Below are 12,640 nucleotides of genomic sequence, written 5' to 3'. Positions count from 1 at the left end.
GCCGGGCACGGGCCCCGGCCCCTCCGCCGGGCACCGGCCGCTGGACGAAGGAGGATCGGGCGGCGAGTATTGCACCTGGTTTATTGACTGACTGGGCGAGCTGGCGCTGGCAGTGACCGATACAGAGTAGATAGAGGAGCCGCGGCACTAGCGGGCCCCGCCGTCGGCTTTTTACAAGCAAAGCTGCTCCGCTGGCGCGGCGCGATCGGCTCCGGCCCGCCCGGCCCGCCCGGCCGTCGCGGCGGCTCCGCGGGGCGGCGGCGCTTCGCTGCGGGTTCGCGCGGCCCCGTCCCGCCGTCGCTCCGCTCCGTCCGTCGCCGGCCCCGCACCGATGCTCGCGGGAGCGCCGGGGTCCCGCCGCGCCGTCCCGCCGCCGCCGCCGCCTCCGGTCCAGGGCGCGTGGCGCGCAGCCGGGCTGCGGTGCGGGTGCTAACGGGGCCGCGGAGCCGCCGGGCCGTCCTGTCGGTCCGCTCCCGACCCTCAGTGCGTGCGGGCTACCAGGCCCGAATGCCCTGCAGTGCGCCCTGGCCGCAGGAAGGCCCCGCCGCCGGCTGGTGCAGCGGCTGGCCGCCGCCGCTGAAACCGCCGAGGCCGCCCACGTTCACGAAGGGGCTGGCGGCCGCCGCCGGGCTGCAGGCGGCTTGCATGGACGCGCCGCCGGTGCCCGCCGGGTAGGTGCAGCCGTAGCCGGGGTTGTAGGAGGCTGCGTTGCCGTAGCCGTAGGCGGGGAAGCCATTGTAGGAGTAGGGCCCGTTGTACGCCGAGCTGTAGCCCTGCGACCCGCCGAGGCACGGCTTGCCGTCACGGACCAGCACGGGCACGGCCACCCTGCGCGGCGGCGGCGGGGCCGCGGGGCCGCCCAGCTCCAGCGACTTGTCCTGCCGCTGCCGCTTGCACTTGTAGCGCCGGTTCTGGAACCAGATCTTCACCTGCGTGGAGGTGAGCTTGAGGCTGCTGGCCAGGTGCTCCCGCTCGGGCGCCGACAGGTAACGCTGCTGCTTGAACCGGCGCTCCAGCTCGAAGACTTGCGCCTGGGAGAAGAGTACGCGCGGCTTCCTCCGGCTCCGCTGCTTCGGCCTCTCCGTCTCCTCCGCCTTCTCCGCTGCGTCCAGCGGCTTCTTCAGGACGCAGCTCTCTGTACGGGGCAACACAGGTCACGGGTGCGCCTGGCCGACGCCGGGCGCTCGCTGCTCCCGGCGGGCCCCACCGGCGGACGAGGGCTCCGCGCCCGGCCGGCCCCGCGCCGCTACGCGCCCGTCGGGGCACCGCGGTGCGGGCGGGGAGGCAGCGCTAGGACCGGCCGTCTCGGGCACCGCCTGTGTTTGCGAGGGCTCGATTCGGGCTGCGGGGCCGGGCACGTTCCCGCACCTCCGGGGCAGCTGCGGCGTTACCGCTGCGGCACTGCGAGGAGAGCTCCAGGCCGCGCCGCGCACAGCGCCGGGCACCTGCTCCGCCGCCGGGCTCCGCCGCAGCGGGTGCGGATTGGGCCTAACCCGACCCGTTCCTTCCCCTCCGCTACCGAAATTGCAGAGCCCGGGCCTGATCCGACACCTACGGACTGGGGCCATGCGGAGGCACTACCCAGGGAGGAGGCGAGCGAGGCGCGGAGGAGGGCGGTGGCAGCCCCCGACGTGCCTGTCACAGCCCGACATGGCCAAGGGACGTGGGGCAGGCTACAGGGACCTGGGCTTCGCGGGGCGATGCCCGAGGGCTGGGAACGCACCGCGGGAAGGCAGCGCGGGGCCCGTCCCGGCGGGGCGGTGCAGTGCGGGGAGCGCGGCGGAGCCGATACTCACTTGGGTCTCGGACCGCCGGGTCCAGCTCTTCTCCCGGCCCGGGAGCCTCGCAGGAGCTGCGCAGCACGGCGTGAACGTAGTTGTCGGCGGAGATCCGCGCGTCCGCCTGGCTGCCGGGCGCTGCCATGGGGCTCAGGTAGGAGAGCTTTTCCTCCTCCTCTTCCTCCTCGCCGTCGGAGAAGCGGGCGCCGTCGGCGGCCGCCAGCAGGCAGGCAGCGGGGTGGAAGTGGTGCTCCAGGTGGTGCGGGAGCTGGGCCCCATAGTGCGGGTCCTGCTGCTGCTCCAGGTTGAGGATGTCTTTGACAGAGAAGGGTGTGGAGGTGACGGGGCTCGGTAACATCATCGGGGCAGCGCAAGCGGCCAGGCAGTCCCGCGGGCCCGGCGGCGCTCGGGCGGCTGCTCGGCGGGGAGCGCCGCGCCCGGTGCGGGGGGAGCAGGCAGCGCCGAGAGACGAGGGGCCGCGCCTGCTTCTGTCTAAGTTGCCTCCATTAGCTCGGCGCTGGGGGTCTGCGTTTTGTTACAGCTTCTGCAGGGACAGCCAAAGGCTCGGGAGCCTCCTCTGCCCCGGGCCGGCACGTCACGGCAAGGAGGGGCCGGGGGCGGCCTCACCATTGGAGAGAGGGGGAGGCAGAGCCGGCCCCCTGCCCGGCTCCGGCCGCCCGGCCAGAAATAGCAATGTATTAAGGCTGCACTCGGGGAGGCTGCTTTCCCGCAGAGCGCCCCGCCGGCCCGGCACCCGCCCGGCGGGCGCGGGGACGGTGCGCCGGGGTCGGGGTGCCCGCAGAGAGCCGCGGCAGCCGCCGCCGCGCCCCCCAGTGCTAAGCACGTGTAGGTAGGTAGGGACCCCCGCCCGGGCGCGCCCCGCTGGCCCCTGCCCGCACACGGCTCGGTCCGGCCCCGGCAGGGACCGACATGTGCGGCCCCGCCAGCCCGGCCTCCCGCCCCACCAGCACGGCCCCGCAAGTGCCTCCCGCGGCCCAGGGCGCGTAGCGGAGGGGAGGTTCAGGCGCCTCCGCCACACCGCACCCCTCCCGCAGCCGACGGCGACCCCGTAGCCATGCGACGTACACGTAGCCGACCCATCCTCATCCCCCTGCACCTCTGGTCCCTTCGCCGGTGTCCCCGCAAATACCCCCGCGATCGGCCAGTCTGCAGGCCGGCCCAGCTCGCCGCAGCCGGTGCGGCACTCGTTCGCACAGGGGAAAGCACGCTTCGCCCGCCGGATGGGGCCCCGCAGCCCGCGACCGCCGGGCCCAGTCGGGGCGGACCGGGCCGGGCCGGGTGGGCAGCCCGGGACCGCGGTAACGCGGGGCTAGGTGGGGAGCGCGGTACCGCGATCATCTGTGTTTCCTTTCGTTGTTTTTCGTTTTCTTTCGTTTCGTTTCGTTTTCTTTCGTTTCTCCCACGGGTAACGGGCGGCCAGCGGCTCCGCGGAGCCACCTCGCCGCCGTGGCGGCGGGTGACGCACCGAATGAGCCTGCCGAGCTCTTCCGCACTGAGAAGTTCCCGGGCACAGGACTTCGCCGGGCACCCGCCGAGCCCCGCGGTGATGTGGGGGTGCCGCGGCCCCCCGGCGCTACCCGGGGCTCCCGGACTTTTGCACGGGCTCGGGGCTGCCGCGGCGCGGGGAGCGGGCGCAACGAGGGAGGGGCAGGGGGTCTTTGGTGAGATTTTTCGTTGTGATTAAAATCCTGCTGCCCCGCAGGGCTTGGATCGGCGACGAGGGGAGGCCACCGGAGCCGGGCGCGTACGCCGGGCAGGTGAGTGTCCCGGCGCCGGGGCTTCGCGGGGCCTTCCCGGGAGTTTCTCTCGTGTTGTTAACGTCCGGCGGCTCCACTGTTTAGCGGCTCTGTCGGTGCCCTCGTATCTACGTCTTTCTGCACGCCCCAGAGACGTATTTACTAGGGCGCAGCCCGGGACAGGAGCCCGAGTGCCGCGCACTTCGCCGCAGCTCATGTTCTGCCGGTCCCGCGGCGCGGCCGGTTCCCGTTCCCCCGGCGCACCGGACCGCTGCCACCACGCAGCTTCAAACCCCTCGCCATATAAATATGACGATTCGGTCTCTTCTCGCCGCTCCGCGTGGGAGACGCCTTCCTGCGGTCCGGACGGTGGACGGGGAAGGGCGGCCGCAGTAAGCAGGCCTGACTGGGGCCCGACTCTGACCCGTGCCGCCGGTGCGCAGAGAAGCTCGGCTTTGCGTCGCTGCCGGGACTCCGAAAATAATTAGTAACAATTAGCTCCTTATCTGTGTTACACATCCGCCACCGTCCCGGGCCACTCCCGCCCGCCTCGGGGCCCCGGGCCCGGGAAGGTGCAGGCGCGGGGCCCGCTGGCAGCGCGGCGAGCGGCCGGGCTCTGCACAGCGCGGCGCTGCCCGGGAGCTCCCCTGCGGTCGAGCTTCCCGGCGGGGAGAGCAGCGTCAAGGGCCGCTGCCCTCGGTGGTGGCGGCCATAAGAACTGCCGGGCCACCGCCGGTGTCCGCCTGCCCGTCCGTGTGCGGGAGCAGCAGCCGCCGTGCCGAGGGCCGCACCCCGGCAGTGTCTGACTCGTGTGGCGCCATCGCGCTCAGGGATCCCGGACGGGCCGATCGCCGGGTGCGGCCTGCGGGCTCTGGGAGCCTGGGTCGGACAGAAAAGGGCGCATCGGGATTTCTCCCCGGTGGTACGAGTGGTTCCCCCGCTGGGACCCACTCATTTTATGCTGCTGCCGGCCACACGGACTGCTCGGGGAGCCCGCGCCCGACGGAGGGAGCAAGCCGCGGCCGGGCCTTCTCTGGGCCTCACCCTCCGCCAGTCTCCCGATGCGGTAACTGCGCCCGCGCTTTCCCCCCATGCCAGCATGCCCCCGTTAGTGGAGGCGGATCGGTGGTGAGTTCCCGGCTGGAAAAGCCGGGCAAGCGGAGCCCGACCGTGCCCGTGCCGAGGCGTCTGGCGCCGAGGAGCACGGCCGGACCGGGGCGAGCGGTGCGGAGGTACAGAATCCAGGGGGAGGAAGGAGCAGGGCAGCCCGGTACCTGCCGGCGGGTCTCAGCCCGGGTTGCGGCTGCAGGGCTTTCCCAAGCCGGCTGGGCTGGGGTCACCGGGCTATTAATGGTTATTTTATTTATATCATTAGCGGCGTCCCCTGAGCTCTGTTTACAGCAGGGCCTTGTTGTCCCGGCCGCTCCTGCGCTCTGTTTAGACAGGGGATTATTGTAATGGATGGAACTCGCCGTGCGGATGCTGCAGCGGAGCCAAGAGAGCCAAGAGCCTCCCCCCGGGCCCGGGGAGCGAGCAGCAGCCCCGCTACAGCCGCGCACACCGCGGCGGGCGGGCGAGGGAGCGAGCAGCCCGCTGTCGCCCGAGGGCCCGGCCGCAGGCAGCCCGGTAGCAGCGGCCGCGCCCGGGGGTCTCGCTCGGGGCGATGCTATCAGCACCGGGGCTGCTAATTGCTCCATTAGTCTTGCGGGTGCGGAGTGCTGGAGCTGGCCCCGCGCTAATGGCCGTAAACAAACAAACACGTTAATCCGGCCCTGTCTCCAGTCCCCGTGCTCGGGGAGCCAGCGGGGCACGGCGGCGGGAGGCGCTGGGCGGGCGGCACCCACCTGCCCGCCGCCCCGGGAGCCCGGCGGCCCGCGGGCTGGGGCCGCAGCCGGAGCGGACCCGCGCCGCCGGGAGCTGCCCCCCGCGCCCGGCTCTATTTACACAGAGCCTGCCCTTGTGTAAACGCTGCGCGCCGTGGTTTATCTCAGGGCCCGTCTGGTTCTCGTTCTCTGTCAGCAGCGCCCCGTGAAGGATGGCCCTTTCCCAGGAGTTCGGTCCTGATTTATGTGAGAACCGCAGCGCGCCGGGGACGCCCCCGCACGGCGGGGCCGGCGACGCGGCGCGGAGAGGCGGCGGGTCCCGGGACAGCGACCCGCCGCCGGGGCTGCCGCCGGAGCCGTCCCGTGCAGTCCGCACCGGCTCCGAACGGCTCGGTCACCTGCCGGCAGCGGACCCCGCGGTCCGGTCCTGTCCGGCCGGGCCCGGCACGGTACGGCGCGGCGCTCCGCCGTCTCCGGGGTCCGGGTCTCCCCGCACACAGCCTCGGCGCCCCTCTCGGTGCCCAGCGGGCGCGCCCTGAGGGGCTCCGTGAGGAGCGCACACGGGGCGGCTCCGCCGCAGCTCCCAACCCTCACTCACTCCCTGAGTGCGCCCACCTGGTCACCGCGCCCGGGGGAAAGGATGGCGTTTATCCCTGCCCTACCACCTGCACAGGAATGGCTCTTTTTCACAACTTTGAAAATAAACATTATCTGTATTCCTTAGGAGAGGAGAGGGCTTCTGCAGGCAGTGGAGCCAGGTCCAGACAGAGGATGCAGCATGCTCACCCAACAACAGGCTGGCTCCGTGTCCTCACTGCTGTGTCCCATCTGTGCCCAGGCAGTGCCTGCACCATCCTGTTCACTCAGGTCTGCCACTTCACACCTGCCTGCATCTCTCCAAATCCTCAGAACAGCTGGCTTGGTTTGGCCAAGAACCACCCAACTAATGCCCATTTTATTGAGAAATACATCATTGCAAATATCTGCTTTTCTTCAGTATTTTTTTTCTCCATTGACATTGGCTAATTTACTTTTGCTTCACAGTTCTTGCGGGGATGCATGGCTTGGAAATACATCCCGAAACAAAGCCTCAGTGGAAAATAAATGTGTTTTCTAAAGGTCAGAATCAGACTCTAACATCCTACACATATATTTTTAAGGTGGGAGGTTGGTTTGAGAGATACCACTAGCTGTGTGAAACATTCAGTGTTCAGTACTTTGAGGGATAGGAGCAGCAAATGCAAAGGTGCAGCCCATTGCGTCAAGGGGAGCTCGGTAGGCTTGGACACCAAAGGGGAGGTTGCCCTTGATTTCAGTGCCAGATGGGCCTCTGAAACTGAGGCTGACATGCTGAGCTTGGTGAGAGCCACCTTGCAGGAGCAGGTAAAGGTCATCCTTCATCTAAGGAAATGCAGGATAGGAAATGCCAGTGCCAAGGACCCCCTCCTGCCTGCTTTTATTTGGCATCTCTTGTGCACAAAGGATATCCAGGCTTCACAAAGCTACTCTGCTGCATAACAGCCCAGTGACTAGGGACATGCAAAGAGTAGCAGAACACCTCTTCCTCTGGCTTAGAAGCTGTCATAAATCACAGTTACTGACCATGTGATGAGAGGGTCCCTGTGCAGCTGAAGGAGGACACTGCTGCAGGCACACGTACACCACCCTGTTGATGGAGCACACCCCACAGCCTTTCTGGGAGTACCTTTGCTCTGTGTCTCAGAAGCCATTGCTGTGTGTTTGTGTCGGTGAGGTTGAGAAGCTGAGCTGAAATTTCATCCTTCAGCAGAGGCCCAGCACGAGGCTTGCTCACCGCTCGCATCCCCAGGCCTGCGTACCACTTGCATCCCATAGCGCTTAAGTGGAGCCTAAGTGGACCCTGGGCCTTGTGCTGGCGACCTGCCCAGTGCTGGATTTCAGCTCCGAGCCCAGGCCTGCCGCTCTGATTCATGCACGAAATCCCGCTGAGGTCAGCGGGTTTCATCCTGCTCCCACCACAGCCCGCGGGACAGTTCACACGAGAGTGGCAGGGTCGGGCTCTGTGTTTGCGTGTGCCACAGAAAATGGAACAATTAAGATTAAACCAATTAAATTTTAACAGGTCTGGAAAGCGTTTTATTACCTAATAAACTGGAGGGATTAACTGTGTCAGGCTTTGCTCTGTGTGTGCTGGTGCAGAGGTTCCTTGCTGTCCGCAGCACTTGGTGTTCCTCCGGGCTGGAGACCTCCCTGCACTGCTGCTGCTGGCAAACATGGGCTGGGAATGCAGCTGCATGCTGCATCCTGCTCCTGTCCAGCTCTCTCCCCCAAAGCATTCTGGGTGCAATGCTTTTCTGAGCCCAAGCAAAACATTTTCTAGAAAAATTTGCAAATTATATGGTGGCTATTTCTGTGGCTTCCTTCAAGGAGAGGGAAGCCCTCATGCTTCTGTACAGACGTGCTGGTGAGGAGCGAGTGGCTGGGCTGGCTCTGTGCAAGGTGGTGACAGATGTCTCATCTTGGAAACGGAGCTGATAAGTTACTCTTGTTTAGGGCATCTGCCTGGCAGCCAGTCCCCACTTCTCTCCCTGCTTAATCAAGATTCCTCCGGCTGTTCCCATGCAGATGAAGCCATCCTGGCCATGGCTACCCCGGAGCTGGCAAAATTGTAAAAAAAAGGGTACACAGCTCTGGGTTTGCAGAGTGGTTTCAGGGAAATTGAGCTGAAAAAGGATGCAGGAATCAGCTTTAGCAGAAATTATGCTGCAACCTTGGCTGAGCGCATACATAGGGAGGTGCACAGACCTCTGTGTGGTGGCATTCCTCAACTTTGCTGGCATTTGTCTGTAGGGCTGTCATTTGCTCTGAGGGGCACCCACAGCCAGTGGCTGTTGCACTGTTTCATCTTCCCAAATGTGATTTGAGGCTGACCAGCTCAGGAGGATTGGACACAAATATCCTCTGTCATGCAACAACCTGCACTTGGGGGCTGGGGAAGCTCGTAATTTCTATCTCTTCTGGGTAAATATGAGTCAAAAGCCTGACAGGCTCAGCCCAAAGACATTTTGCACTATCCTTCCAGAGGCCACAGCAGGCCAGCTTCCAATGCTCTGGTGGGTTTTCTCTGGAAGTAGAAAGGTTGCTGTGGCTGGAGACTGCGGCATGTTCAGTGGCAGTGAAGGCAAACTGCTCCCTGACTGATTACCATGCCTGGAAAGGTTAAAGGCAGAGCATGTGCTTGGCCTGCACATGTCTAATAAATACCCATTCTTTTGTTTTCCTTTGAAATACTTTTTGTATTTAGCCATGGCTGCTCATGTGGTTCCCTCCTGAGCCCAGATCCTCACCAACAGCCACTGTACAAATAGGGCAGCCCATGTCCTGCACACGGGAAGGCAGGTAGGAGAGTTGGAAGCTTCTGTTAATAGTTTATCTCTGAGTCCGCCTAATGAATTATCCTGGCAATTACTGTGCAGAAATTGTTAGTGTATCCTGATGATTCAGAACTTTCTAACAACAACTCTGGACTAAACTATAAACTGTTTTTCTGTCTTGGAGTGGAGACTTGAGAGAGGACTCCTAATTGTTCTCATCCCCTCCGGGGCCATAGCTGGATTATCCCACACAGGCTTCTCTGCAAACTTGTTTTTAGTCTATCAGTGGGCCCTTTGCCAGACCAAAGAGATGGGGAACTGTTTTCCAGATTTAAATCCCTCCCCTCTACCCTTCCACTCCACTTACACCTCTGAGGAAGAGCATGGATTAGAAAGGATTTGCCCTCATGGGGCTTTAGTTTGGGTTTGTGAAGATCTGTCCTTAAAAGCATTGCCTTTTTTGTTTTATCCCTGTGTAAATCTGACTCCCAGCTTTACGCAGGGAACAGGCAGAAGTGAAGTGCTGTGTTGTTCAGAGAGTAGACATCTCCCATTTCTTTTGAAATACCTGCCTTTAAATGGCATTTCCTCTTGGAGACAGTGGCTTAACATGAAGGACAAGCAGGTGGGGATGGACATGGGTGGTGTTCCAGGAGCAGGACATGGTTGGACCCCTCCTGCTGCAGTTGCTGTGCTTCTGCCATGCATACAAGAGGCTGGATGGCTCAAAGGCTCAGCCAGGATATGTCCCTGTGCCAGCACTGACAGGACAACTTGGATCTCTTGATATGGTTCGTGTCTTGTCCCTGTGCTGTTGATATCCCAGCACACTGGAGACCATGGGTATCCAAGCATGTCTGGGATCCTCTCCCCAGGGCCCATCCTGGTGCTCTCCCCCAGGATCCATCCTGCACTATGAATGACCTCTGCAGGGATGCTGTGTCAGGCCAGCAGTTTGCAGGCACTGGGGCCATAGCAAAGGTGGTGGGGAGTTCACATGGGGCCAAAGTAATTCTTCCCTTCCCTCTCTGGGGTGGCAAAAGGCCACACCACTGGCCATGCCCTGTCCCGCTGGAAGCACTGACGCCTGTCTGGCTGCCAGGACACCCTGCCAGCCCCATCCCAGGCACATTTCCTGCGCCCAGCAGTGGCCAGCGGGCTCTGTGCCGCATCCCAGGGACGCCTGGGCCCAGGCTCCCTTCTCCAAACATCCCTCCCACCGTGCACCCGTGGTACCCCCGCGCTCACCCACGTCCGCCCCGCGCACCCGCCCTTGCTGACGGTGGGGAAAGTAGGAGCCGTGTCCTTGTGCTGACCTTCATCTGACCTTCCAGTAACGCTCGAGAAACCCTCTGAAAGGCTTTCTCATTGTGCAGCCCCAGAGTTTCCAGGGAATTAGTCAGCAGGCTGGAATTGTGCTCTGTGTATGTGACCCCCCCTTATCCCCCCCTCCTGCCTCTCCCATCCCTGGAGCCGGACCGGTCCAAGAGATATGTTGCCAGGGTGACAGCGAGGTGTGATGGATGGACAGAGAGTGGCTGTGGAGTGGCAGGGCCGCTGGTCAGTAACCCAGGGCTGTGTTTATAAGAAGGAAGAGGCTGTTTCCTGGAGCTAACATAATGCAGCTCTAAAAAAGGCAGGGGAAATACATCATGCGAGGGGAGCGCGGCCCGGGGAGGGGAGGGCCACGGGGAGCTCAGCACCACAGCAAACCTCCAGGTCAAGGTGCCTTTGACAGGGGCCTTTTTTATAGGCCATTTGCGTGAGAGTTCGCTGCTGTTTCTCTGCAGCCCTGACAGCGGCTCAAGGCCCAGCCGGGGCTTGGGGAGGGTCTAATCTAAACTCGCCGATTTCCAGCCCTTCTCCTGCAGGACCCGCTGATTTATTTGGAAAATAAATAATCGACACTGACTATTGTTTTGTGTCTGTGGAGTGACAGTCCCCCGCCCTCGCTGTGGGGCTGTGCCCTACCCCACAGCGGACACTGGAGGAGCAGGGAGCTGTGGAAGGACCCTGTTGCTCAGAGAGAGAGGGGCTGAGGTCACTGCTTCCATCAGCCCCCACCTCACCATGCCCAGGAAGGGGCGATTCCTGGAGCCATGGTCCCTGCATGGGCGGGCACCTGGGGCATCACTCACTGCGCTCATTGTGCTGGACCCAGAGCTGGGGCAGCGGTGACCAACTGGAAAGGCAAGGGAATTTCCCACCCTCCTTTCCAAATGCTATCTGTGGCGCTTTTGCTCCCTTTAGCTGCACACTGCAGGTGTGTGAGGCTCTCGTGCCCAGCACTGGCATCTCCCCCAGCGTGGAGCCAGGGTGTCTGCAGCCCCACACACCTGCTACTGCCACAGCAGTGGGGTCATCCCCATGGCTTGTGTCACCTCTGAGCCCTGCAGCCACGCTCCCTCTAATGTCACCCCTTCTACTGGATGATCTGGTTGCAGGAGAAGCTGCTGCTCCTGGTGCAGACAAGAGATTCCACTCCCCAGCCAGCAGTGTGAGAGCTGAATCCCCAAGGTGGTTGGGACCCCAGGGCCTTAATCATCAAGACTAATCAGAAAGCAGCAGCCCAAAAAACAGACCCTGATTTTTCCCTACCACAAAAAAAAAAAAAACCAAAAAGCCGAAAACCAAACCAAACCAACAAACAAACAAAGCAAAATCCAAAACACAAAAACAAAACCAAAAAACCCAAGTAAAGCATTTCAGAAAAAAATCTTCACATAAAAAAAAAAGAAGATAATTTTGCTATAGGTCCCACCATTTTCTGAGTAGGCATAATTGTTTCTACTACAGCTGAAAAACTATTTAAATGTTGATAATTTTTTTTTCTTTCTTCTTTTACTTTTATTGTTACAACTTTTTGATGGCTGAGGAAGCAATAATTGCATTTAGGGTTTTTCCTTTTTTCTTTTACAAGAATGCTAAAATTTCTTAAAGCTTGGAGTAGGGAATAAAGGATCAAAAAAGAGGAGGAAATCCAGCATGAATGTCAGCCATCATAAAGCAGCTTCAGGGCAGCAGAAAAAAGAGGACAAGGAAAACCTGGAAACACAATGTTTTCAAATTTTGAACAGATTTCTGCTTTAGAAAACTGAAAGGAAAAAATCAGTTCAAAATATCCCATTGAAAAGTTAAATTAAATTGGTTTCCATAGAATAGTTGTCAATCTACTTATTTTTGAGCTAGAAAATTTTAATCAATTTTTTTACAGTATAAGTTTAAGTTTTATAATTTCTTTTCTACATAATTAATAATAATTCTGCCCCAATATGATAATAAAAATCATAAATTTACATTTTTCTGGTGAATACATGGGTTTGGTCATGTCTTCACTAGTGTGAGAGTAATTTTTAAGTGGAGTTTTATTTTTGGCTGAGGTTTTTGCTTGTCTCTTTTTTCACTGGAGAAGTGTTCTGTCTTTGATGCTTTCATACTTCCTCCACTCTAATTCATGCAAATACTGCTACATGCCCAAATTCCTCAATGAGTTCAATATTATCAGCAAATAATTATTTTTCAACCCAGTCTGTTCACTGTCTAAAGCCACTTTCTAAATAAGTATTTGATGAGTATTTGTATATTTAGTGTTTGCATTGTTCTAAGTGACTTTCAACATCAGATTCTCTCACCCACTTTCCCTTCAAATTAGCACATTCACAGGCACTTTTATATGAATTTGTGTTTGCCTCAGATTTTATAAGGCTGTGTTTGGATGATTTGTAAAAAACCACCCAATCCATATTTTGGAGTTATTTGGTTTTGTCTGACATATCCGTCACAGTGCAGGGAAAGGCAATCCATACTTCTGGAATCCCTTTTGCTGGCTCTCTGGTGCAGCGCTGCCTGTCCAGGGGCAGTTGGATCCCACTGGTCCCCAAGCAGCCCCATCCCCACTGCACGAACGTCTAAGATCCGCTGTGAGCACG

The 12,640-nt window shown here is 60.3% G+C and overlaps 1 protein-coding gene across 1 annotated transcript; it reads right to left on the bottom strand.

The window, feature by feature from the left end:
- Positions 1-459: 459 nt before the first annotated feature.
- Positions 460-2,475, bottom strand: NKX2-3 (NK2 homeobox 3). Its single transcript, XM_064716752.1, has 2 exons — positions 1,797-2,475; positions 460-1,135 (listed from the first exon to the last, which is right to left on the bottom strand). The coding sequence occupies exons 1-2, from the start codon at positions 2,137-2,139 to the stop codon at positions 495-497; spliced, it is 984 nt and encodes a 327-aa protein (XP_064572822.1). The 5' UTR covers positions 2,140-2,475; the 3' UTR covers positions 460-494.
- Positions 2,476-12,640: the final 10,165 nt, after the last annotated feature.

Source organism: Zonotrichia leucophrys, chromosome 6 (genome assembly GCF_028769735.1).
Source record: "Zonotrichia leucophrys gambelii isolate GWCS_2022_RI chromosome 6, RI_Zleu_2.0, whole genome shotgun sequence".
NCBI classification, from domain to species: Eukaryota; Metazoa; Chordata; class Aves; order Passeriformes; family Passerellidae; genus Zonotrichia; species Zonotrichia leucophrys.
The sequence above is the reverse complement of the archived record's forward strand: the minus strand, read 5'-3'. Positions and strand labels throughout refer to the sequence as shown.

Coding starts and splice junctions, on each gene's coding strand:
- NKX2-3 (XM_064716752.1), bottom strand. CDS start 2,139: ATGATGTTACCGAGCCCCGTCACCTCCACACCCTTCTCTGTCAAAGAC. Junction 1,136..1,796: donor CCCGGCGGTCCGAGACCCAA/GTGAGTATCGGC, acceptor TGCCCCGTACAG/AGAGCTGCGTCCTGAAGAAG.